This window comes from Phocoena phocoena, chromosome X (genome assembly GCF_963924675.1).
Source record: "Phocoena phocoena chromosome X, mPhoPho1.1, whole genome shotgun sequence".
Classification (NCBI taxonomy): domain Eukaryota; kingdom Metazoa; phylum Chordata; class Mammalia; order Artiodactyla; family Phocoenidae; genus Phocoena; species Phocoena phocoena.
Genome location: NC_089240.1, coordinates 113,681,601 through 113,705,021, shown reverse-complemented (window position 1 = coordinate 113,705,021; position 23,421 = coordinate 113,681,601). Strand labels below are relative to the sequence as shown.

General features: G+C 39.7%; 1 protein-coding gene and 1 non-coding gene across 14 annotated transcripts; both read left to right on the top strand.

The window, feature by feature from the left end:
• Nucleotides 1–644: 644 nt before the first annotated feature.
• Nucleotides 645–21,638, top strand: PABIR2 (PABIR family member 2). Of its 13 annotated transcripts, none has more exons than XM_065900513.1 (10): nucleotides 645–742; nucleotides 2,907–2,985; nucleotides 7,086–7,142; nucleotides 7,445–7,488; nucleotides 7,573–7,627; nucleotides 7,901–8,002; nucleotides 8,333–8,415; nucleotides 9,169–9,230; nucleotides 11,897–11,993; nucleotides 21,569–21,638. In XM_065900513.1, the coding sequence occupies exons 1-10, from the start codon at nucleotides 645–647 to the stop codon at nucleotides 21,636–21,638; spliced, it is 747 nt and encodes a 248-aa protein (XP_065756585.1). The 13 variants fall into 13 exon arrangements, with proteins under 13 accessions (XP_065756585.1, XP_065756584.1, XP_065756582.1 ...); XM_065900512.1 differs by having other exon boundaries at nucleotides 9,166–9,230; XM_065900510.1 differs by having other exon boundaries at nucleotides 2,907–2,997; nucleotides 9,166–9,230.
• LOC136143175 (small nucleolar RNA U109) lies at nucleotides 15,041–15,175 on the top strand. The gene has a single exon (XR_010657871.1). It is a non-coding gene; the product is annotated as a small nucleolar RNA U109 (small nucleolar RNA).
• Nucleotides 21,639–23,421: the final 1,783 nt, after the last annotated feature.

Here is a 23,421-nt window from a genome sequence, read left to right as displayed (position 1 = left end):
CATGGGGAGCTGGAGTCTCCGAGGCTGCCCGGCCGGGCCCTGCCCGACTGTCAGCTCCTCGGTGCTAGTGCTGCCCGGGCAGCTGGGGTGTCTGTAGCCCGGCCCCGCTTGAGGTCGTTGGCCAAAAGATAGCAGCATGAGTGCCGCCGCTGCCTAGTTTCCTCCCCGTCCTTTTCTGCTCCCTCCTTTCTCTCTCCTCTTCCCCATACTTCGTCCTTCTTCTTTCACTCCCCCCGCTCCTCTTTTCCCTCCACCCTACCCTCCTCCTTTCCCCCGGTCTTCTTTTCCCCCTTCTGTCCTCCTCCTTTTACCCTCTTTGTCTTCCTGCTTTTCCATCTATCCTTTTTCCCTCCCTCTTGCTCTTTTACCTCCTCCTTCCATCCCTCTCCTTCCTCGTTCCTCTTCCTTTATCCTGTCACCGTCCACCACGACCTCTCCGTCCTCCTCCCCTCCCTCATCCTCATCCTCCTTCCCTCCTCCTCCTCCTGCTTTTCTCCGCCCCCGCCCCCAAGCCTCCGCCCCTTAGCCCCCGCCCCCAACTGCCAGTCCCCAGCAGCTCAGTCCTGCAGTGAGAGTCTTGGGAGTCCATAGCTAAGCACCAGGAGCTGAGCACTGTCCGCCGTGCCTGCCTGCAAGTCTCCGACATGGCTCAGGAGAAAATGGAGCTGGACTTGGAGTCTGACATATCTGATGGGGTCACCCTGAGGAGAGCCAACAGCGCTCCCCTGATCCAAGGGCTCAGGTGAGCACGGTTGGGGAGGATGGAGTGCAGGGTTCAGGGGCTCCTCGACCCCCTGCAAGCAGTCTTCCTTCCCTCAAGTGAGAGTTGGAGCCCATTTGGGTCCTCCATGCTGATGGGGTGGGGACTTGTTTGCTTGACAGTAACTTGGGTCCCAAGGTGGAGTGAAAGTTTGACCCCAAACTCTGGGAAGTGTGGGGAAAATGGGGCCCTCTCTACCTGGGGCTCTGTTGGCCCACTGTAAAAGAAACTACAAGAAGCTTCTGGCTCTTCTAACAAGTTGCTTGCCCTGCCTAATTTACACCACTGAATGTCAGACTGAAGCCCCTGGAACTAGGATTGCAACTTGACACCTGCATCTAAGAGTTGCTATTTCTAAGCTTAGTTTAGGAACCCTGGCATTAACACAGGTTTACTTCAATAAATCACAGTTTATCTAATAACTTGTAATTAAATGGCATATTCATGTCCTGTTAAGTGATTGGGATTTGTCATAATGTTTTCAGATCCTAGAACTGCCTGAAATGCATTCTGGTCAATAAAAAAAGAAGGGTGGCATGTCAGTGAAAGCACAGGTTTTCGAAAATAATCGAAAGAATTGACCCTTGAATTTTAGCGTAAGGTCTTGTGTTTTCATGTGAATTAAGTCACCAGAGGGTCTATTTTAAGGTAGACTCTTGTGGTAGTGAAGGTTAGGTTGGCAGACGTCTTGAGCCTATTACATTTCACTTTTTGTAAGTGGGCAATTCATCTTAGAGCCAATTCGTGAGACCCTGTAGAAATGGAATGACTCCAAAAAAGGGGGATGGGAGTAGAATTAGCCAAAAACACTAATCAGGCACAGTGAAGGCAGAGGAAGAGGTAATCCTTGTCTGTCAAACTGATTATAATATCTTTATTTTGGGGAAAAAGCAGATTCACCTTTTTTTTATATTTCAAAACTGAGGGAATGGTGGAGTGACTCTTTGCTTTTCTAATGCTGTCCTCAGCTCTACATTTATTTTTGACACTATAGGAATAAACTGGTCTTTTCTGGTTGTCTTTTTGAATCTCATAAGCCAGCAATTGCTGGGGACTGGGGTGAGCCTGTTGACCTGCATTTAGACTGTTGTAGAAATAACATGCTGGGTTTTTTTGAATCATGATTTAAGTAATTATTTGAAAGGTAGCATGATGCGACAGAAGAAGGAGTGAGGCGACCAGGCCTAGTCCCAGTTTTCTCCCTAACTGGATGTGATCAGGAATGAGTCACTTAGCCTTGTTGAGTCTCTGTTTTCTCATTTAAAATTTCAGAGAGCTGGATTAGGTGATCTCCACAGTCCCTTGAAGCCCAATCCAGTTCAGCCCTGAAAATCCTTCTTGACCTCTTGTCCTGGGCATGGCACTCTGCTAGGGACTGTAGGGATGACCAAAACACCTCTACCAAGGGGTTTAAACCACATGCACACTTTCCTTTAATAAAAAAGTCGGTGTCTCAAGAAACATCTGATTTCCCATTGTGCTCCCACCCAATGCAAAGGAGGGAAAGATCGCATTAGATTTGTGGAATGAAGAGGGGCTTTGTGGAGGGTCTGGCATTTTCGATGGGTGTTGAAGGAGAGGAAGGGTTTGGACAGATGGTGGTGGGAGGGAAGGCATTCGAGGCAGAAGGGGCAACAGTAGCAAGATTGCAGGTGTGCTGATGTAGTTGGACAGCAGGGTTCCAAAGTAGAACACATGTTTAGGGCAATAGTGGGAGATGTGCTGATAGGGCTCCCACTGGACATCAGGGCTCCCCAGCCCTTCTCAAGTCACAGCACATGTAGAAAGCAGTAACAATTGCGGGTAGGTCCTCTGGGGTAAACAGATGAGGCTGCCGGTGTCTGGTGGTAACCGGTCTGGGGGCGTGAGTTCTGCCCAGAAGGAGCTGGAGACAACCAGTCTGGAGCTCCGCCCCATACCTCTCCTAGCCGGCCCCTAAGGCGGAGGAGATCAGTATCAGCCAACCTGTAATCCACAGCACACCACTCGGGAAGCTCTGAAGAGGAGGAGGATTGTGAGGAGGTGCTACATTGTATGAAATGAGGAGCCGTTGTCGATTTCACTGTTAGCCAGAGAGCTGGCGTTAATACAGTCGAAGGATATCTTATATGAGAAGACATTAATCATTTTCTTTTTTATTTTTCAGTGACCTTTCCCAGGTTTTTCAACCTTACATGTTTAGAACTCGGAGGAATAGTACAACCATCATGAGCCGTCACAGCTTGGTAAGTATAGGAGTAAGTATCATTAGTAGTTGGGATGGGGGAAGCACTCGCAAATGTAGTTCTTTCTTGAGATGATGTGCTCTGCACCATTGCTTACAAAAGAAACAGATGATATTACCTGTCTTGTTTACTGCTTATGCTATGGCTATTTTTAGCTTTTGGTGCAAAAAGGAAACCTGGTTAGAATTTTTTCTTGGCTGTGGGACTAGGTATTTTTAAACATTGTTCCTTGTTTTTTGTCACTACTTGCATATGGTAGTGAGGTAAGTCAGGATTAACTTCTAATTATAACTGAGAACAGTGGTCTTTATTTGTCCTAGGATGCAAAAATCATGTATATGGTAGCAGAGTGTTTATTTTTGTTGGACAGTGCTATCCATTCAAAGTAAAGTCTATTTGAAAAAGCTTGGATTTGTATTCCAGTAGAGGTGCTGATGGTGACTGGTCTATATAGCCAGAGCCATGAGGGAACAATTTTTTAGTTGGTTGGTTGTGTTGGGAGAAATTATGTTGAGGTTTTTACATAGTAGCCCTCCACATGTGGAGCCCACTTATCCGGTAATTGCAGTGCCCTGGAAGATATGAGATGTAAGCAGATAGACCTCTAAATGGCTGAACCAGATTTCCATAGACTGTGCACAAAGGTTCATCAGTTTATTTATAGGAGGGGCTCTCTGACCTCTGAATCATCTAAAATGTATGCACAGTTATAATAAGCTTCCAACCCAGTAGTGTGTGAGAAGCAGCAAATCAGAAGAGGTACATTTGGGTTAAAGGTTTATTAGCAGCAAGGGAGGAGAGGGGAAAACTGAAAAGCGGACAGAGGTTCTTACAAAATCAGCCCGTGGGTTGGTCTTAGGGCTGAGAGCCCGTTAATAGACCCTGAGGGTGTCACTGGTGTTGAACTGTAAAATAATTGATGTTCCTACAGATACCTGGGTCATTAACCTTTCCTTAAATTATAGTAATACCTACACTCATATGGTATATTACATGTTACAGAGTACTTTCACACATTTAATTCTCATAGCAACCCCTGTGAAGTAGGCAGGGCAAAAGATGTTTTTCCCAGTTAAAAGAGGCAACAGCTAAGACTCAGCCGATCTAAGTAACTTGCTCCGAATCACACCGTTAGTAAGTGGCAGAGCTGGGATTAGAATAGAGATCTTCCAGTGCCATTCTGTTTGGTCAAATCTGTTTAAGAAATGGGGGTGGGGAATATAACACTTTTAAGAAAGATTTCCAGCTGAAGTGGCTACAGATACTTCAAGGGGGAAATGGTAGCTCTCTGGAGATTTCGTTTACTGCCCCTTCTTCCCTGAGCATACTAGAACATAGAACTACTCGTTTTTGCTGTATATGTGAAAAATGTTTCTATATGTTCTTCAGCCGTGTTCTGATCTCAACAGCATAGCAAAGAAGGGAAAATGATTTTGCCCCTCTGAACTTCACTTGGCTCTTTTCTAAGATGTGAAGATTCTTATCAACTCTGGCGGGGTGCATCTCTCATTAATAGTCTTTCTTCTGGCTCTACTAAAATGCATGCAGACTGAAATGGAAAGAGCTGGTGGGGGGGAGGGCGGGGCTGAAGAAAGAGATGTGCAGAACTAGGACCTTCATTATTAACTGATTAGATAGAAAGGCAGGAGAAGAGGACTGCAGTGACTGAGATTTTGTTTCTTGGTGACCAGGGGGAAAAGTGTTGCCTTTACTCTGGGTAGAGAAATAAGAGGAATTGGTCGTTTGAAGGGGAAAAAAATAACATTCTTTCCAGGCATGTTGGGTTCAAGGTGCCAGTGGCCTCGTGCTGTTCTCCGAAGCAATATTCAGAAATCTTCTCAGAAACAACAATCGTCCTGCCTCACCCCCTTTCACTTTCAGCAGATGACCCTTCTCACTTCTCAGAGAAGGCAGACACCTCTCTTCCATAACCGGCAGCTTTCTTCTCCTGGAAGCGTCTTTCCCTTCACATGGGGTGCTTTCTGCTAATGGTTGGGAATTTGTCGGACTCCCCTGTGCCTTTGCTTAGTCTGTCGTCTCTGCTCTATCTTGTGTCCTCACAGTCTCTTCCTTGCTGGCTCTTTCCCTCCCGCCTTCTTCTCCCGGCTCACACATCTCATATCTGGAAGACAAGCTTCTCTTCTTTTTCATACGTCTGTCTTTCCCTTTTTCCCTTCCCCTCTCCGAGCTTTTTCAAAGTTTAATCCACACTCAACTGCCTCTGACTCCTTGCCAACAATTCAGCCAGTTTATAATCTCACTACACCTACCACAACTCCATTTAAAAACCATGCTGCTAAAGTCCCCAGTGTCAGGGGCCTCTGTTCTGGTCCCATTTAAGCCCTTTGCTCTAATTTCACACCATTAATTGGCGCCTCCTTGAGGTTCTTGGCTTTTTGCTCAGCCCATCCATTGCTCTTGTTGCTGGTACTGGACACAGCTCTGCTGTTCTCTGTCCCTCTTGCGGGTCTACTCTCCAGTTCTGTCTCAAATTGACGAGTTGTGGGTGATATAGATGTACCATCTAAGCTTGTGGCTTTCTCCACAGTCAGCTTCTGGCAATCCGTACTTCGGCTTTCCTGATTATTTCGTTGCCTTTGGGGTTTCTTTTGTTCCCTGACTGACATGTTCATGCTCTCTGCCACAGTATCCTGATGGAGTCTTTCCTGCCTTATTTACTTGCCTAGTAGCTTAGCATTTTTCAAATGACCTTATCAGGAGTTCACCAGCAAACATATATTACTTTCATAATGGAAAAAAATACTTTTGGAAAGGAATTTACTAGTAAAGTTTTTCTTGTTTCAAAGCCTAGGAGAGGAAGAAGTAAAAGAAAGGGGTGGGAAATGAAGGGATCTCTTTTGAGGTAAAATCTTATTTTAGTGGATAACTTTAAAAAAATTTCACCAGAATTAGCTTTTGCCTAAAAACCTTAGAGCAGTTTATCATCACCATTTATACTGCTCACTACATGAGTATTTTTTAAAGTTTGAATAGGACAGGGTCTCTTGTAGCAGGATAATTGTCATATTTGGTTTTATAGTATTACAGATTCATTTTCATTTCATCATGGAATAAATAGCAGTTGTTTACATTATGGCTATAGACTCTCCCCCCGCCAACCAGCAACTGAGTAAGATGTTGATATAAATTGTACCTTACATTTCATGATCAGATTATGATGATTTTGAAGGAACATAATTTGGCCCCCAAGTCATTTCATCTTTGTGTTATTAAAAAATGATCTAAGGGAAAGCAACAGTTATCTTAAAAATGCACCTTGCCTCTACATTGATTTTTTTTCTGAACTAGTAAGCTTTGTGGTGATAGCATTAGTGATCTAATTTTAGAATTGACTTAGATCACGCAAGTAAAATCTCCTTATTGAAGTTTTAAAGTGTTTTCGATAAACATTAATCATAGACAATATATTATATTGGGCTTATTTGCTTGTCTTCCTCCGTCAGTGCGTTGGTAATAAAAATGAATAGAATCAGTGTTTTTGCTTTCCCTTCGTATAGAGTTCCTTATTTTAGATAAGTGGGGTAATGGCTATTTCTAAGACCTGGAGTCTTTTTTTACATAAACGTACACGGCTCTGCATCATTTTGGGAAAAATGTTAAAGTCAGTGCCTGTCTAGCGACAGATGGTGCTTTGAGGTTGGACACCTGGTGTACTTTCTAAAGACTGAATGTACTCGTGGGTCATTTCACATAGGATAAAATGTTGAAACATTAGTTGCTGAATGGCTCTCAGTTTACTTACCTTTGCCTGCTTAGGAGAGGAAGACTGAAGCATTGTTTTCCAACCAGGAAATGCACAATTACTTGCTTCTTGGCTTTTGCCAGAGATGAAGGTTTTCAAGGGTTAAAATTATAATCAGTCATAATTCTTGTAACCAAATTTCTTTATCAATTACATTGTGATCAAAAAAAACCCTGAATGTACTGCCTCTCTAGTGCATTAATGTTCAGTGATTTAAAGAGCTCGATTTCTAAGAAGAATATGAAAAATTATCTAGGAAGAGGTTGTACACTGGCACTGACAGCAGGCCGCTGCTTTGTGATTCAGAAAATAGTAAATGTTTACTTCTTCTTTCCAGTTGCTGTCACCCTCACCTAATCGGATTCCTAGCAGCAGACTGCTTCAAATCAAAAGGGTAAATTTTACTTACTGGCTCAGATCTGTGATTTTCTGCATTTTACATTTTGATTTTATTTTCATTTTGCAGATTTAGATATTAAAAATGAGTCAGGCTGCCACTCTGGTTAGTTGTGGACAGGTTCAAATTCTTCTGAGTGGGCAGATAAAATACAGATGTGGCACAGGTGACAGTCTTAAAATGTCAGTCCCGGTGTACTGTGATGATGTCAAATGAGGCAGAAAAGTCCTTTTCATTTTCTTTGAAATAGAGAACTGTGTGGATAAATTTTATGTTTCAGCACATGTTTGCCTTTGCAGGAGGAAGGCATGGATATGATGAACAGAGAAACTGCACATGAAAGGTTAGTGCCTCACAAGAACAGGGTGTGGGCAAAGGTATGTCTTGTTTACGAGCACTAATGGCCATTCATTTTTGTCTGTTTTAGAGAAGTGCAAACTGCAATGCAGATAAGCCAATCATGGGATGAGAGCTTGAGCCTGGTAAAGTTTTCACATATCTGCTTGTTTTTTATTTTCTAGAACCCGCTATATTGTTCATTGGCTTCATTCATTTTTTTCATTTACCTCTTGCCCTCCTGTTTCCACATTTGAATTCAGTGTTTTTGATCTCTGCTTTCCCACCAGAATATGAGATTGCAACTTTTTAGAGTCTATACATTTCTGCTCTAAAAATGTAGGCCTATTTGTGTAGTAAAGAAGAACTGTGATGTGTTGAGTTGTGAATTATGAGGAAATAACACTTTCTATTTACAGAGTGATAGTGATTTTGACAAGCCAGAGAAATTATATTCTCCTAAAAGGATTGACTTCACTCCGGTTTCTCCAGCACCATCACCCACCAGAGGATTTGGAAAGGTAGGTTCATTGACAAGATATTAACTCTCTTTCACACACTGACCTGTTTACTCTCTAAAATACACACACACACACACACACACACACACACCGCCTCAATTTTGATGAATTCAATGACTGGAAGGAAAATTAATAAAAGTCTATAGTAGTAATTTGAAAAAAATCTATCAATCTATCCATCTGTCTATCTATCTATCTATGTATTCTCTCATAAACATGTATGAGAGACAGACAGGTAAGCAATCCTAAGGATGCTGTTGTTGTCATTTTGATAAGAACCTTTTGAAAACTGGAGCACTAGAAGTATTTTAATACGTTTTTCCCTAGCAGTGTTTTTCACCATCCTTACAAATGTTTGTGAGCAGCAGCGGGCTACCACCAAGTCCCGTTCCTAGTCCAAGACGCTTTTCCAGGTAAGTAAACCTGCTTTTTAAATGTGGTTGAAAGGCTGTTCATTAAATTTGTCTCTTTGGTGAACTTTTCCCCCAACATTTTATTATGGAAATTTTCAAACAGCAAAACTGAAAGAATTTCACAGTGAACATCCATATACCTACCACCTATATATTCTACCATTAACATTTTACCATATTTATTTTTTTGAGACTTATGCCAGTTTATGTTCAGAGGGGACACACACACTTGAAAATATATTCTTTATAAGGATAAGGAAAAAAAATTTTTTTAATTGTAGACCAGTCAAAATCCCAAACAACTTATTAATAAGGTTTATCTTTTTTTTTTAAAGTGTTGTGGATATTTTGTCTTAGAAAACGAGTTTTTTTTTTTTTTTTCTGTATGCGGGCATCTCACTGTTGTGGCCTCTCCTGTTGCGGAGCACAGGCTCCAGACGCGCAGGCTCAGCGGCCATGGCTCACGGGCCCAGCCGCTCCGTGGCATGTGGGATCTTCCCGGACCGGGGCACGAACCCGTATCCCCTGCATCGGCAGGTGGACTCTCAACCACTGCACCACCAGGGAAGCCCAGAAAACGAGTTTTTAAAATAGCTTAAAATGCCATGTTATTCCAGATTGTCATATGCCAGGTCAGATCGTGTACTCAACCTACCACACAGATGTTGTCCATTTCTCCCTATGTATCCGTCAATTTTATTGATTTGCCAAAAGTACTTTAATGTCATCCTGTTTGTTTATTCTTTAAAGCAGGAGAAGCCAGAGTCCAGTCAAGTGCATTAGGCCCAGTGTTCTTGGTCCTCTTAAAAGAAAAGGTATGTGTCATCCCCCTTCTGCTATTAAACATAGTCCAGCTTGAGTTACAAATTAGCATTTCTGTCTGAAATGAGTTCAAGGCATGACTCCTTTCTTCTAAAGAAATAGTGAAATATTCTTTCCAATGTATGCTTTACTGATTCTAAATTCTGGGAATTAGTTATTTGATACTGTCTATATTTTTTATACTTCATAACTGAATCTTATTCAGATAGTCATAATATCAATATATATTCCAGAAATTTTGCCTCTTAGTGATCTGAATATAAAAGAGATGTAAGTTGATACATTGCAGAAATATGTGTTAATGTCATAGCAAATAAGTCCATACACATGCTGTATGCTCAAATATAAGTCACCACCATTGATGCCTCCCATTTGAGTCTCTATAGGGTTTTTGATATGATAGGGTACTCTTTTTTGTGTGTGTGGTTTATAAGAAATACACTTTATTTTTTTTAAATTAATGTTTTTATTGAAGTAGAGTTGATTTACAATGCTGTGCCAATCTCTGCTGTACAGCAAAGTGACTCAGTTATACACAGACATTCTTTTTTTATATTCTTTTCCATTATGATTTATCCCAGGATAATGAATATAGTTCCCTGTGCTCTACAGTAGGACCTTGTTGTTTATCCATTCTATGTGTAATAGTTTGCATCTACTAACCCCAAACTCCCAAGGGGTGCTCTCTTTAATTACCTTATTTTAAACCACAAAGCACTGAACGAAAATGATCTCACTCAGTGCTAGTTTTAGATGCTTATAGAGGGCACCCAATGGAGTCTATTAAAAAAAAGGCAAAGAAATTTAACACGGGTTTAGTCATTATTCCTGGGGATATGACCACATGATTACAAGTGTTGGATGTCATTTTAAATGAGAGTTTTAATGATCATTTTAAAAAAGCAATTCAGTAAGTGGTTTTTTTTGTGCAGATCACCTCTGGAGCTAGTAAACAAATCAACTCTTCTAATGTTAGGTAAACAGATACTTGCAGCTTCGGCGAAGACTTTCCAGTGGTATAGCATCATACACAGATTCAAAAAGTGCTATATTTCAGACAACTTAAAATTAAAGATGGTGTGCTGTGGGGAATAGATGCTGATACAGTGACAATATTTGTATTTAGTGAATAAATTTTATTTTATAAACTAATAGTCTTTTTCCTTAATGCTGCAAGGAATTATTTACAATCCGAAGAACCTTCTCAGGAGCTATTATGTGAAAATAAAACTTGGAAATTAAAGCTAGTATAGTTATTAGTATTAATTTTAAATATGTTGTAGGAAGTTGATGGAATGTAATATGGTTGTTCAGTTTCAAAGCTATTCCAAAATATACCAGCAGATGGAGGGATTCCTTGCTAAAAAACGGCTAAAGTCTTTTGCTAATGAGGTGTTGAAAGCCCGGCAGCAGCTTTGAAAAGCCGCATGTTAAAGCATGGAAAAAAGCAAATGAAAACATAACCTTTCTTGAATTGCAGTAATTTTCAGAATAGCTCCAGAGGAAAGATAATATGAATTAATTAATAATATGGGGAAAAATGAATGTTGCATTTGTTCTTCCTTGATCTTTTTCCATCATAAGAATCTTGTAGAGGTTTAAGTTCATGGTTGCTCATTTCTTAATGGAGTGTAGATAGGCCCATGAATTAAATTGTCTTTAACGTTCAGTTTTAAAGCTCAGATAAAGAGCTTTGAAACCAAGGTATGTGTGTTTTAAATCATAGCTTATTTGGAAAGGGGCTTTTCTGTCTAATTAGGGTTGTTAGTCTGTGCACTCCCAGTGGCAAAATGTTAAGCATTATTTGTTCTGATGCAAAGTTTTTCCATTCCCAGTTCTGAGAAAATCTGTAGGATTGAAGTAGCCAGTACAACATCAATTTTGTGAATTAATTAATAGTTGCTTTCAGTTACAGATGTGCTTTCAAACTTATATTTTCTAATCTTCATTTTCACTAAGTAGCCTAAAGCAACCTTTGATTTATATGCTCTTTATCAGACTGCATGCCTTTGAATCCATTTGACTTCAACTCAGGAAATGTTCTGACATTAAAATATATAAAATCAAGAGTCTTTACTAATCATCTAGCATAAATTATTATTCACCGTGAGCTTCAGCTCTTGGGGGATACTTTATTTCTGCTGTAGTTATTAGTCTTGATTCATTTTGCCTAATGCAATCAGTGTTCTACTTTTCTATTAAAGAACCTGACTATATGGGCAGCAGACTACATACAATAAATGAGAAGGTATTTTTAGGGCTGCTGACTTTTTTTTTTGCGGTACATGGGCCTCTCACTGTTGTGGCCTCTCCCGTTGTGGAGCACAGCCTCCAGACGCGCAGGCTCAGCGGCCATGGCTCATGGGCCTAGCCGCTCCATGGCATGTGGGATCTTCCCGGACCGGGGCACGAACCCGTGTCCCCTGCATCGGCAGGCGGACTCTCAACCACTGCGCCACCAGGGAAGCCCCGGCTGCTGACTTTTTAGTTGAGTTTATGTGGCAGTATATTTCTTCTACATTAAAGCACATGGGAAAATAGCTTTCAAGTAACAGTTTGAAGTATTCCGATCTTTGGTTAAACAAAGATCACCCCATTTTAGCAGCAAGCCTGTATCTGTAAAATTGCTTTATGGTAGCATCATCTCTTTCTGTTTTAGGTGAAATGGAGACCGAAAGCCAGCCCAAGAGGCTCTTCCAAGGCACTACCACTATGCTGTCTCCGGAGGCTGCACAATTGTCTGATCTCAGTTCATGGTAAAAAATGAAATAAAATCCAAAGGATACTAGGGAATGATGTATTTGAAAAGAACCGCAGCAAAAGTATATTGGGATCATTTAAAACATATTCAACTTTTTATCCATGCTCCCTAGAGGTGAAATCTCCATGGAGATGTAGACAGTGTGAGAAACCAGATTCTTTGAAAGTCACCAGGACTTCCTTTGGAAGTGCGTGTATCTTTTTGGCACCTTCGCCTTCATGCCTAGCTCCTGTTAGGTCAGCCTCTCAGTAGGTGCTAATAGTGTGGGAGAGTGTCAACAGCTGGATGGCATGAGAAGGAGCTTCTGGGTTGCCCTGGGTAATATGCCTTGATTGTAGCTGCTCTGCCTGCATTTTGTATTATATCCTTTTAACTTAGCAGAGAACACCAGCATTCTCTTAAGCATGGCATTTTCTAAATAGCACTATCTGTTGTTATAAAATCTTTTTGAAAATTTTGGGGTGTTTCGTCACAATAGTAACTAAAGTTTCGTTTAAATAGTAACACTTGCAGATTCCTGTGGTCTGTTCACATAACTTTTTTTTAGTCTTTTAGTCTTACTCATCCGAGTTTAGATGTCTAACTTAAGGCCCTTTCATGTTTTTGTGCGAAAGTTAACTTCTTTTCCTGTACCCAAACTTGAGTACTTGGATGAGTTGAGTACTTGGATGCCAACATACTTATAGGAAGGAAGAGAAAGGGATAATAGCAGTGGCCAGGTGATATTTTGAAATCTTTCAGTACGTTTCAGTCAACTTACTGAGCACCCACGTTCTGGATGCAATTGTGTAGTGCCTTGCAGAACTTTTTGTTCCCTGAATTTTATGGCTAAGGTTCTTTTTTTTTTAAGAACCCCAGAGGGCGTTCACTTTAAAATAAAAAAGATGGTGCTCTCTAAATGGAAGAATCCTGTAAGCCACTTATAAGTTATACAGACTGACGATTCTTTCTTTCCAAATCACTTATTCATTGTTTTTCCAAGGTAACCTCTACTTCTAGTTGACCCAAGAAGTCACAGATTATTCTAGCTCATTAGGCTCGTTGATCAGTACCATTCTAACCTTGGAACAGATGCCTTTTAGATGGTTCTGGCTATTTTCAGCCCCACACTCTCTCTTCTCTCTCATCCCTGTCTGTCCTTGTTAGCTCAATGTGCTAAATTTGGTACAGAATGTCTTTCCAGGTATGTAGATGATTGCAAAGAGAAAACTTCTAAAGCTTGTCAAGAGGACTAGTGGGTGAAACTCTATACTGAGTGGAAACTGCATATCACTTTTATGGTAAAGTGTGTTTTAATATAGGCACATGACATTATAAATAGATTTCCTTACGTAGTTACTAACCAAGTAACCAAGTTCATGTTAAATGATATGAAAGCATTCGCCAAGCTAAAAACATACAGGGTGAGGTGATTTTTTTTTTTTTAATATTGCTGTAGGCTGACTGTGCTTGACGCTATGAAACAGGTTCACACTAATAAGTAAGGAAGGATAGAGAATATATGGCATTTACCAAGTGCCCTCTCCCCTTGTTCAGACGTTTACTCCTCTGAGCAGCACAACCTAAGCTGTCTGTGATGGTAGCTGTTGTGAGGCTTCCGTTTTTTTTTTTTGGCCATGCCACATGGCTTGCAGAATCTCAGTTCCCTGACCAGGGGTTGAACCCAGGCCACGGCAGTGAAAACCTGGAATTCTAACCACTAGGCCACCAGGGAACTCCCATGAGGCTTCTATTTCTATTGCCACCACCTCCATTCTCCGTAGACATGTGACTGGCTGTGGGAGCCCTGGGAACATCAACATTGGGGATGAAGGGCACTTCTGATCTGTAAACACAAAAAGTGTCGCCTCACACTGGAGAGATAGGCTTTATTCGTGGCTGCTCATAGAGTGCTAACAAGCCAACATATGGCTCAAGTAATATATTAAAAAGAAACTTATTACTCAAAATTCACAAAACTCAGTACCAAAGATATTTAGGTGATTAAACTTTCAAGCGATGTTTTTAGTAAGTTTGGAGCATCTGGACTTCTGAGGCTGTTAAAGCTGACAGTCGCAATAAGACACTTGGAACACCTTGTGTACTAAGATTGCTGACATTTATGTCTTACAATTAACAGAATTTAAATATGAGTTATTCATGATACGTACAATTGGATTCTGCTTTTGCAGAAACTTTTTTTCCTATCTCTTAAAAGCAGCTTCGTTGATCAGAGATCCATATTCTTAGAAATGGGGACAGAGACAGGAGCTACCTGTTGCCAAGGATAACAATCTACTCGATAACTAAGGAAACCATTTTTATACATTTTAGGGAGAGAAAAGGTATCAGATCATCAGTAGGTATTATCTCATCATTTCAATCATTATAGTTTGTTCCCTGCCCCACTCCATAAAGAAGAGATGGGTTTTAAAACTTTAAAGTTTATATACTAGATAATGATCTTTAAAAGCTTGCATCTTTGAAGTATAAATTATCAATAAATGTGAAGTTTGAGTATTGACCCATATGGAGTTTGTGTCCGGTGTGCCAACTGCTATGCAAAGGAATAGTAGGCCTCCTTTTCATAAACCTATTTCTTTCTTTTTAGTGATTGAATCTTTTTTGTTTGTTTGTTTATTTTATTTATTTATTTTTGGCTTTGTTGGGTCTTCATTGCTGTGCGCTGGCTTTCTCCAGTTGTGGCGAGCGGGGGCTACTCTTCATTGTGGTGCACGGGCTTCTCATCGCGGCAACCTCTCTTGTTGCGGAGCACGGGCTCTAGGCACGCGGGCTCTAGAGCATAGGCCCAGTAGTTTTGGCGTACGGGCTTAGTTGCTCCACGGCTTGTGGGATCCTCCTGGACCAGGGCTCGAACACGTGCCACCAGGGAAGCCCTATAAACCTATTTTTTACTAAGAATTCTTTTTTTTGCCAAGCAAATCCGGGGACCTTTGTTAACCACAAGGTAGGAATTACGTCATTCTGCATTTAGTCCTTATGAACATCAGGAGTTTGACCATAGCTCGGAAGTACACCTTTACATGGCGCTTTCATTCTTTTCTTCATGCTGGGAACTCTTGTTCTGCTCCTCATTCTTTTAGGAATAAGGCTATCTGTGGCATATAAAATAAAGGAGTTTTCAGGGCTGCTAGCCATGTAGTGAAGATTAAGTGATAGTCTATTTCTCCTACAGAAAAGGAAAAAGTCTTCCATGAAATTTCCTGCCCAGTGCCTTAGTGTTAACAGGACTGCTGACTTAACCTTTATGGTTTTATTTTAACATTTTACACTAGATTTATCTTAGTGACTTTTAACATTTTTTTAATGTGTGTGTCACGGCAAGAAAATTTTATCATGAGTATGTTACTTGTACAAAGAATAAGGTAATCATTATTTATTATGACAGAAATGTTCACATATACTTGAAGATGTTTATGTGAGCAGCTTAGACTTCTGTGCTGATACTTTTTTTCTGGTGATTAAAGAGCAGTATTTTTAATTAAAATTTCTTTCTTCCAGTTTTACTGAGCGTAGTTGACATGCAGCACTGTATAAGTTCAAGGTGTGAAGTATAGTGATGTGACTCACGTACGTCATGAAATGACGGCCGCAATAAGTTTAGTGAACGTCCATCATCTCATGTAGATACCAAATTAAAGAAATAGAAAACGAATTTTTTCCTTGTGATGAGACCTCTTAGGATTTGACTTTCTTAACAACTTTCATTTATAACATATAGCCACGTCCATTATCTTGATCATGTTGTACGTTACATCCCTATGTGCTGATACTTTAAAACTCCTATCCCCAAAGTGACAGTGGAACTGATCATATTTAACTATGTGATCTTAAAAACCTAGAGGTTACACAGCAAGATAATGCTGGGTCTTCGTAAGGTAAGATAGTAGAGAGTAGAGAACAAACCCTATGGACCAGTTTAACCCACACCAAGGGGTAGGGGGATGCCCTGTAGTCTTACCTTATACTAAAATCTGTGCTGGGACTGATAGGGCTGCGGCTGATTTCTAGCGCATTTACCTGCCTGGCATTTATCTGATAGAACCCAATTTACTGACTGGACAAGGCACAAGAGTGGCTCCACCAGATGCGTGATAGCGTGAGTCATACTGGACAACCTAATTTTGTTGTTACTTTATCACTGAATGTTTTAATGATTCCCTTATACTTTCTCCCTTAGTTTTTTTAGACAGAGGGCACTACTTTAGCTGTCATAAGTGTTTTTGGTGGTGTGGTTCAAATACTGCCTCAACTGGTATAGTCAGTGGCTGAAATGAATTAGTTTACTTTTGTTTCACGTACTCCTGTGTCCAATTTGAATTGTCTAGGTCCTTTGCTTTCCTGCCGTTGTTTGGCTTTGGGCCACTAGTCTAAGGCTCATTAGCACCTCCATCAGAGCTTAAACTAGGAAAGGAAAAAAGAGAGAAACTTAAATTGGACCACGCTTTGTTGCTTTTAGAAGCCCTGGTAGAAGGTTTAATAGCAGACATAGTGAAAATCACTTTTGTACAGTGATCTCTCTGGAATTACAAAATCACGTTAAGTCTTGCTTGTGGGTATATTAACAGTGGGTAATTTGTGACCTGTAGTCACTGCTTCTGGGACCAAGCATAGTAGTGCCAGATTAATTAGAACAGAAACTAGATTTTAGTTTAGTGAAAATACCTGGTTAAAGGTTTACCAGGCTCTGAATTTAAATTGCACTGGAGACTAAATGCAAGTATGCTATTTTTCTGTCAATGAAACACAATTATATATGTTTACAGTTAATAATTGAGAAGAAATTCTTGAAAAAAATATATTCTTGAAAAAATACATGAAGTGAAATGTTGCCTCATTTTTTTTCTTGGTAACTTCCCTATTAGCTTATTTCTTTAAGGTAATCAACAGCATTAGACGACAGATTTCATGGCGAGTCACGTTCTATGTTTTTGAATGAATACAGGATTCACCTAAGAAGCAGGCTTTATGGCAAATGGAATCTTTTAACCCAGGGCTCACCATAAGTCTGGTTGGAATAAGAAAGTATTTATATTCAGATTATCTGTTTGGTGGCCAAATTTTAATCTAAGCCTGTTTCTTCCTGCCAAGTAGCAGAGAGCGTGTCCTTCGGCTTCCCAGCCAATATGTGCTTTAGGAAAGTAAATTCATTTTAGTATTAGTCTAGGCAAAATGCTGCAGGAGGAAAATCACATATGTTCCAAAGGCAAATATAAAGGTCTTTTGATTTTCCAACGTCTTAGATAATCTGTGCAACTTTCTTTCAGTACTTTGAATAATTCATATTTTAGACCCATTTTGCCATTTGGTTGAAAAAATACCAGAGCCAGCTAAATTTTCCAAACTTCTTACTTAAAAGTGGTATTATTAATGATGCATTGGACCGCAGAAAGTATAGAGTAGGAGGATTGGGAAATATACTGTTTCCATTTTTATTGGGTTGGCCAAAATGTTCCTTCGGTTTTTAAGTAAAACTAGAAGACACATTTTTCATTTTCACCAAGAACATTATTGAACAACGTATTCACTGTTTTGTTCCACTACCTTCTGCCATTTTTCAGGCAACTTCATAATTTCATTTACCCAAAACTTTTTATCTTTTTGTGCAAAGCACTGTTCCAGGTGCCTTTTACAGTCTTCCAGGAAATTGAAATTTTTTCCATTAAGAGAATTTTGTAAAGACAGACAGAAATCAATGGAACTCCGAAGGTGCAATGTCTGGTGAATACGGCGGATGAATCAGAACTTCCCAGCCAAGCTGTAACAGTTTTTACCTGGTTGTCAAAGAAACATGCAGTCCTGCGTTATCCTGATGGAAGATGATGCGTTTTCTGTTGACTGATTCTGGACGCTTTTTGTCAAGTGCTGCTTTCAGTTGGTCTAATTGGGAGCGGTACTTGTTGGAATTAATCGTTTGGTTTTCCAGAAGGAGCTGATGATAGAGGACTCCCTTCCAATCCCACCATATGCACACCATCACGTTCTTTGGATGGAGACTGGCCTTTGAAGTGGTTGGTGGTGGTTCATTTCGCTCGCCCCATGATCTCTTCTGTTCCACATTATTGTACAGTACCCACTTTTCATTGCCCGACACAATTTGTTTTAAAAACAGAACATTTAAATAGAGAATCGTATGCAGAAATACTGGTTTTTTGGTGTTTTTTTTTTGTTTTTTTTTGTTTTTTTTTTTTTGCTTACGTGGAACCCAAACATCAAAGTGATGAATGTAACCAAGCTGGTGCAAATGATTTTCAACGCTTGATTTGGATATTTTGAGTACGTCGGCTATCTCCCGCGTGGTATAACATTAATTGTTCTCAATTAATGTCTCGATTTGATCACTATCAACGTCAACTGGTCTACCTGACTGTGGAGCATCAGCCAGCGAGAAATCTCCAGCACAAAACTTTGCAAACCACTTTTGACACGTTTGATCAGTCACAGCACCTTCTCTATACACTGCACAATCTTTTTTGTGTGTGTTTCAGTTGTGTTTTTAACCTTTCTTGACATAATAAAGCATAATATGCCGAAAATGTTGCTATTTTCTTCCATCTTCAATATTAAAATGGCTACACAAAAATTCACCAATTTTGATATTTTTTAAATGCACGCTGATACGACAGCTGTCACAACACAGTCTAACAAAATTGTTTCGAATGAAGTTAAAGATGACTAAGCGCTACTATTGCCATCTTATGGGAAAAAACGAACGAACCTTTTGGCCAACCCGATATTTTTACTTTTCCAAAGCCTATTTGTATTCTGTTTCCATCTGAAAACAATCCACAGGCAAAAGAAAGAAATGACATTTTGAAGAAATATATAAGAGTAGAGAAGCTGGGTTGGGGGAAGTTACATTTTATTAAGGGTGGTACAAAGCCCAGAAACTTCCAAATGTATCATAGGTTGCTTAACAGTGGAAATGTATTAACTTGGAAATTCATAAAAACGATAATATTAAAGACATAATATTGAGTTTCAGGGCAGTTTAGACCAGGATGAGCTTTTGCAAAGGAGCTAGTGATCAAACTTAAACTAGAACCTATATTTGCTGATTCACAAGTCCTCCAATTCTATGCTTTGTTTCCTTTTCAAAAATAAAAAAGTGTGTCTGTGTAGATCCTAAAACTACCTGACTCCCTCGCCAGCTTTCTCTCATCATGTTCTCCTTGCTCCCTGTGCTATAGCCATACTAGCCTGGTTTTGGCTCCTAGAAATAACCTTGCTTCTTCCCCAGCTTTACCCAGTTAAGGCCTACTCATCTTTCAGACAACTGCTCAAATATCACTTTGGGGGAGCCTTGTTCCTCTGTATTCCTCCAAATTAGATCAGGTCACCCATGTTATATACTCTCAGAGTCCCTTATATCTTTACTGCTTTGATCACAAATTATAATTATATATTTATTAGCATGATTATATAACTGTCTGTCTCCTGTACTATACTGTAAATTAGATGAGGGCAGGGATCATGTCTGTCTTATATACCATTGTATTTCTAATAGCTGGCGTACATTCTGCACTTGGCAGGTACTCAGTAAATATTAGAAGAAATGTAATGACTGAATGAGTGAATTCGGGCCAAATATACAGCACAGAGCTTACACGTTGTATTGATGGGTATCGTAGCCAGGAAGGCAGCCTCATGTCACATTGTGAAGGCTGCCAATTGTGAACGCTAAAGTCTGTAGCCAGATTCATGAGGCAGGCTGGCTTGATTGTTGGGAGCCCTGGGAGCCTGGGCTGGATGGGTCAGGTGTCCCCAGGCTGGGTTCTAGAGGCTCTTGATGACCAGATCAGGAGTCTTAGTGGAAGGACAGGAGCACAAGCCAATTGTCAGGATTCAAGAGGCAAATGGGCTGTGAGGGTATTGGGTCTGTGGATATAGAGCATTCCTATTAGAAGCTTGACTGGAAGTTAACTGAAGGGATCAAAGAAACAAGTCTTTTAGAAATAGGAGGGAGACCTTTGAGTTTTGAAAGCAATAGGAAAGGAAATAGTCTAAGAAATTCATAAAATGAGAAGAACATAAAAGGCAAATAATGGAGGAAATTAGAAAAAAATGTGTATGAGTCGAAGGGCTCTTGGGAGTGGGGAAGTGATAAAATCTAGAGCAGTTGAAAGACTGTTCTGGAATGGAAGGACCATGAAGCAGTATACTTGCTAGAATACTTCCGACAGTCCAGGGTACCTCAACGAGTAACCACTCCTCTTACTCGAAGGCTGAAGGTAAGAAGAGAAGTATAAAAATAAAACCAATTTTTTAAAGAAGAGAAATATAAGGGTAGAAATCGCTTGAGCGGAAGGTAGGGGAACTCCCTCACGGAAACCATGACATGTCAAGAGGAACACTTACTGGTATGTTGGACCTTCTGGTGCCTCTAGGAGAGCACCCAAATGATACAGAACCTTGCGTGTCTTAACTTGGGATTTCTCTGACATTGTCCTCTCCCAGGTATCTGAATATAGTACATTCTCTAGTTTTGCTGTTGCTTTTATGCTTTTTATGATTTACCAATGCTGTACTGATCCGTGAGTTCTTGAAACCATGTCATTGCATGTTATGTTTGCCTTTACCCTGATAGATGCATCTGCTTATAATTCTTTTTGCTTTGTCCTCAGTTCAGATATTTTGGATGGCAGTAGTAGCCGCAGTGGCTTGTCCTCAGACTCACTGGCTAAAGGCAGCACAACCGCAGAGGCTCCAGTAGCATGCTCCAATTCATGCTCTCCGTTCATCTTGATGGATGATCTCTCACCCAAGTGACTTACCCATTTCTGATTCAGTGTTCTAACTGCTGTTTCCTGCAGAAAACATTCAGGGAGGAACACAGGGAACTTTGATCCATAATGAGGATTAAAGTGTTACTGATCTAAACCATTTTGATGCCGTTCTTTTTTGGCACTTCTCTAAAGTTTGATTTTATGAGTGTAGTAACCTTACTTAGGTCTCTTTTTGCTGATCTCATTTTGAACTAGTAATGGATCTCAAATACTCATTTTTGATTGCTTAGAGTACATATATATATATATATTTTTTTTTCTCAGTGCTTCAAAGAGCACGTATTTTAGAGTCTATACATTTAAGGAAAGCACTAATACGTATTTTCAACAATGGTTCTTTTTCCCAGCAGTGTCATGACAGCTAGAGTTGATCAGAAATTCTCTTGCTTGAGAGATTTTTGTTGTTGTTGTTCTCTGTTGACTATATAAGTCTCAAATCTCTTTATCTCACAATATTAGATGCGTTGCTTTTGATATAAGTTTTTATTTTTCTGCATCAGCTTAAAGTACATTATTTTGTTTCCCTTTCCTGTTTGAGCCGCTTCCTTGCCATTTCTCACAAAGGGGAAAAAACATGTCGTTGCTTTCATTACTGTGCATATTGCTTCTTTGCTGTTGGAGTGTAGGATGCAAGGGTTGATTTTAGTGCTGAGAATGTAAACGGACTTAACAGGATGCCGGGATTAGTCACCACAGCTTCTTATGACTAAGCTACCCCAGTTGATATTGTTCTCCTCAAACCTGTTGCCCTAAGGAATATATAAAATATTGTTAATGTTTCTAGGTGGTGTTATCAAGGAGAAGAAATTCCTGCCTTGACCAGATGTGTGGAGCATCTACAAATGAATGAATAATGTTATTTACACACAAACCACTGTGTAGAAAAGTGTACACGGAGCTTGACAGCTTGTCTTGGGTGGTGTAATGAGGCCTGAGGGGCCTTGGGGTTCAGTATCATGCTGTAAAGATGTATATCATAAGGTAGGATAGACAACGGGCTTTATGTGTCTGATTGCCACATACCGTTTTGATTGCTGCTTCTTTCTGATTACTTTTTTGTCATTGGAGTTGTTTGTTTTGTTGTGTGGTGAGTGGTGTTGTCAACTGTATTTTGGTTATTGTGTTGCCCCCAGAATCAGAGTCCAGTTCTACATGCTGCCTTATGGGAAGCGCAGTTTAATATCTATGAGGAAGCTTTTAGGAGCTGCCGAAGTCAATGTCATTGTGCATTCTGCTTTTAAGAAGCTGTTTGAGCTGTCAACAGTGTACATGATAGTAAGTCTGCGGTACCATAAGTTATTTAACATTTAAAAGAGGAAAATCCCGATAGAGCTATTTTAAAAACCTGAGTGTAATCTATTGCCATGTTATTTATTATTTAAAACTGTGTGCAAAATGTCTGTTGTGATAGATCTCTTTTAATGTTCAGACATCGTGGTTGGATTGTCTGTATTTAACATGCAAATTTGCCTGCTAGGACCATAATATTCCATTTTTAAATGAATGTAAGAAATGAAAACTACTGCTTTTGTGTCTTTTGAAGGCAAAGGTCGTTGAATTTTAAAGGAAGATGATGTGCTTTGAGGGTACCCACAGACTAGTAATACTGTAGGGCTTGAAGGGAAACCTATTCTCTCTGAATTATAAGAGAGCATCACTTAGCTTGCAGTAAGTAGTTCTCTTGTAGCATCAGCTGTGTTGTTTATTTTAAATTGTGATAACTGCCATAATGGCCATTCGAGGCTTTATTTCTCATATTGGCTTTCACCTGTGCAAAGTCCATAATCCTTCAAACCTAACATGAATGTACATACTATGAAGATTGTTCTCAGTATGCCATTTTAAAGAAAAATTACATCAGTGGTATGCAGTGTATTTATTCTGTTTGTGAAAGAACCATGTTAAAAGTCTCTGCCTATATAATACTGAGAGATGGTTTTCTCCTATAGGGTATTTATCCACCAGCTCTCTACTGTCTTCTTTGCCTTAAAGGGACACTTTTGGCCATCATTTTTTGGCTCTAATTTAGGACTCTTAAGACATAACCTTTAGAATGTAATGATATTTAAATTTATTTTTGAAATTCAGCGGTGGGGTAGAATTGGGACAGGAAAATGCAGTTGTTCCTCTGTTATGAGAACTAGGAGGCAAGGTAACTGACTTTACTGTTTAAGCCAAGGTTCATTTTTATCGTTTAAAGTGACTAGAAAGTTAAGTTTGTGCAGGGGTTGTTTCGGATTACATAAAAGATAGAGATGCTAACCTTCAGGTGAGCTTTGTTGACAGTACTCCTTTATTTTTATATAAAGTCTAATATTTGAAAAGTGATCATTATAAAGTAAAATTCTCTCTTCCTATTCTAATATGATATCATATTTTAGGCTTCTATTTGAAAACAAGTATAAGAGATGATATGATAAGAAAATTTACTAGATGCTCTTTTTGCTTGACTGACATATAATCACTGTGTTTCATGATAACTGCTTTTGGAATAATAATAAGTTTTGTGAACTGCTGACCTTGTGTATATCTTAGAATGCAAACTTAATAAAGTGTGTACACATGCATAAAATTCTGTAAAATTTTTAAGCCTATCCATATCCCAGTATTGCATTCTCTGTGTCTAATTGCAGTCAA

Bases quoted from the DNA above. Each gene is read 5' to 3' on its own strand.
- PABIR2 (XM_065900504.1), top strand. From the start codon at position 645: ATGGCTCAGGAGAAAATGGAGCTGGACTTGGAGTCTGACATATCTGAT. The intron at 2,998-7,085 runs GTAAGTATCATT...TCTTCTTTCCAG, and splicing joins ACAGCTTGGTAAGTATAGGA to TTGCTGTCACCCTCACCTAA. The intron at 11,994-20,622 runs GTAAAAAATGAA...CTTTGTCCTCAG, and splicing joins TTGTCTGATCTCAGTTCATG to TTCAGATATTTTGGATGGCA.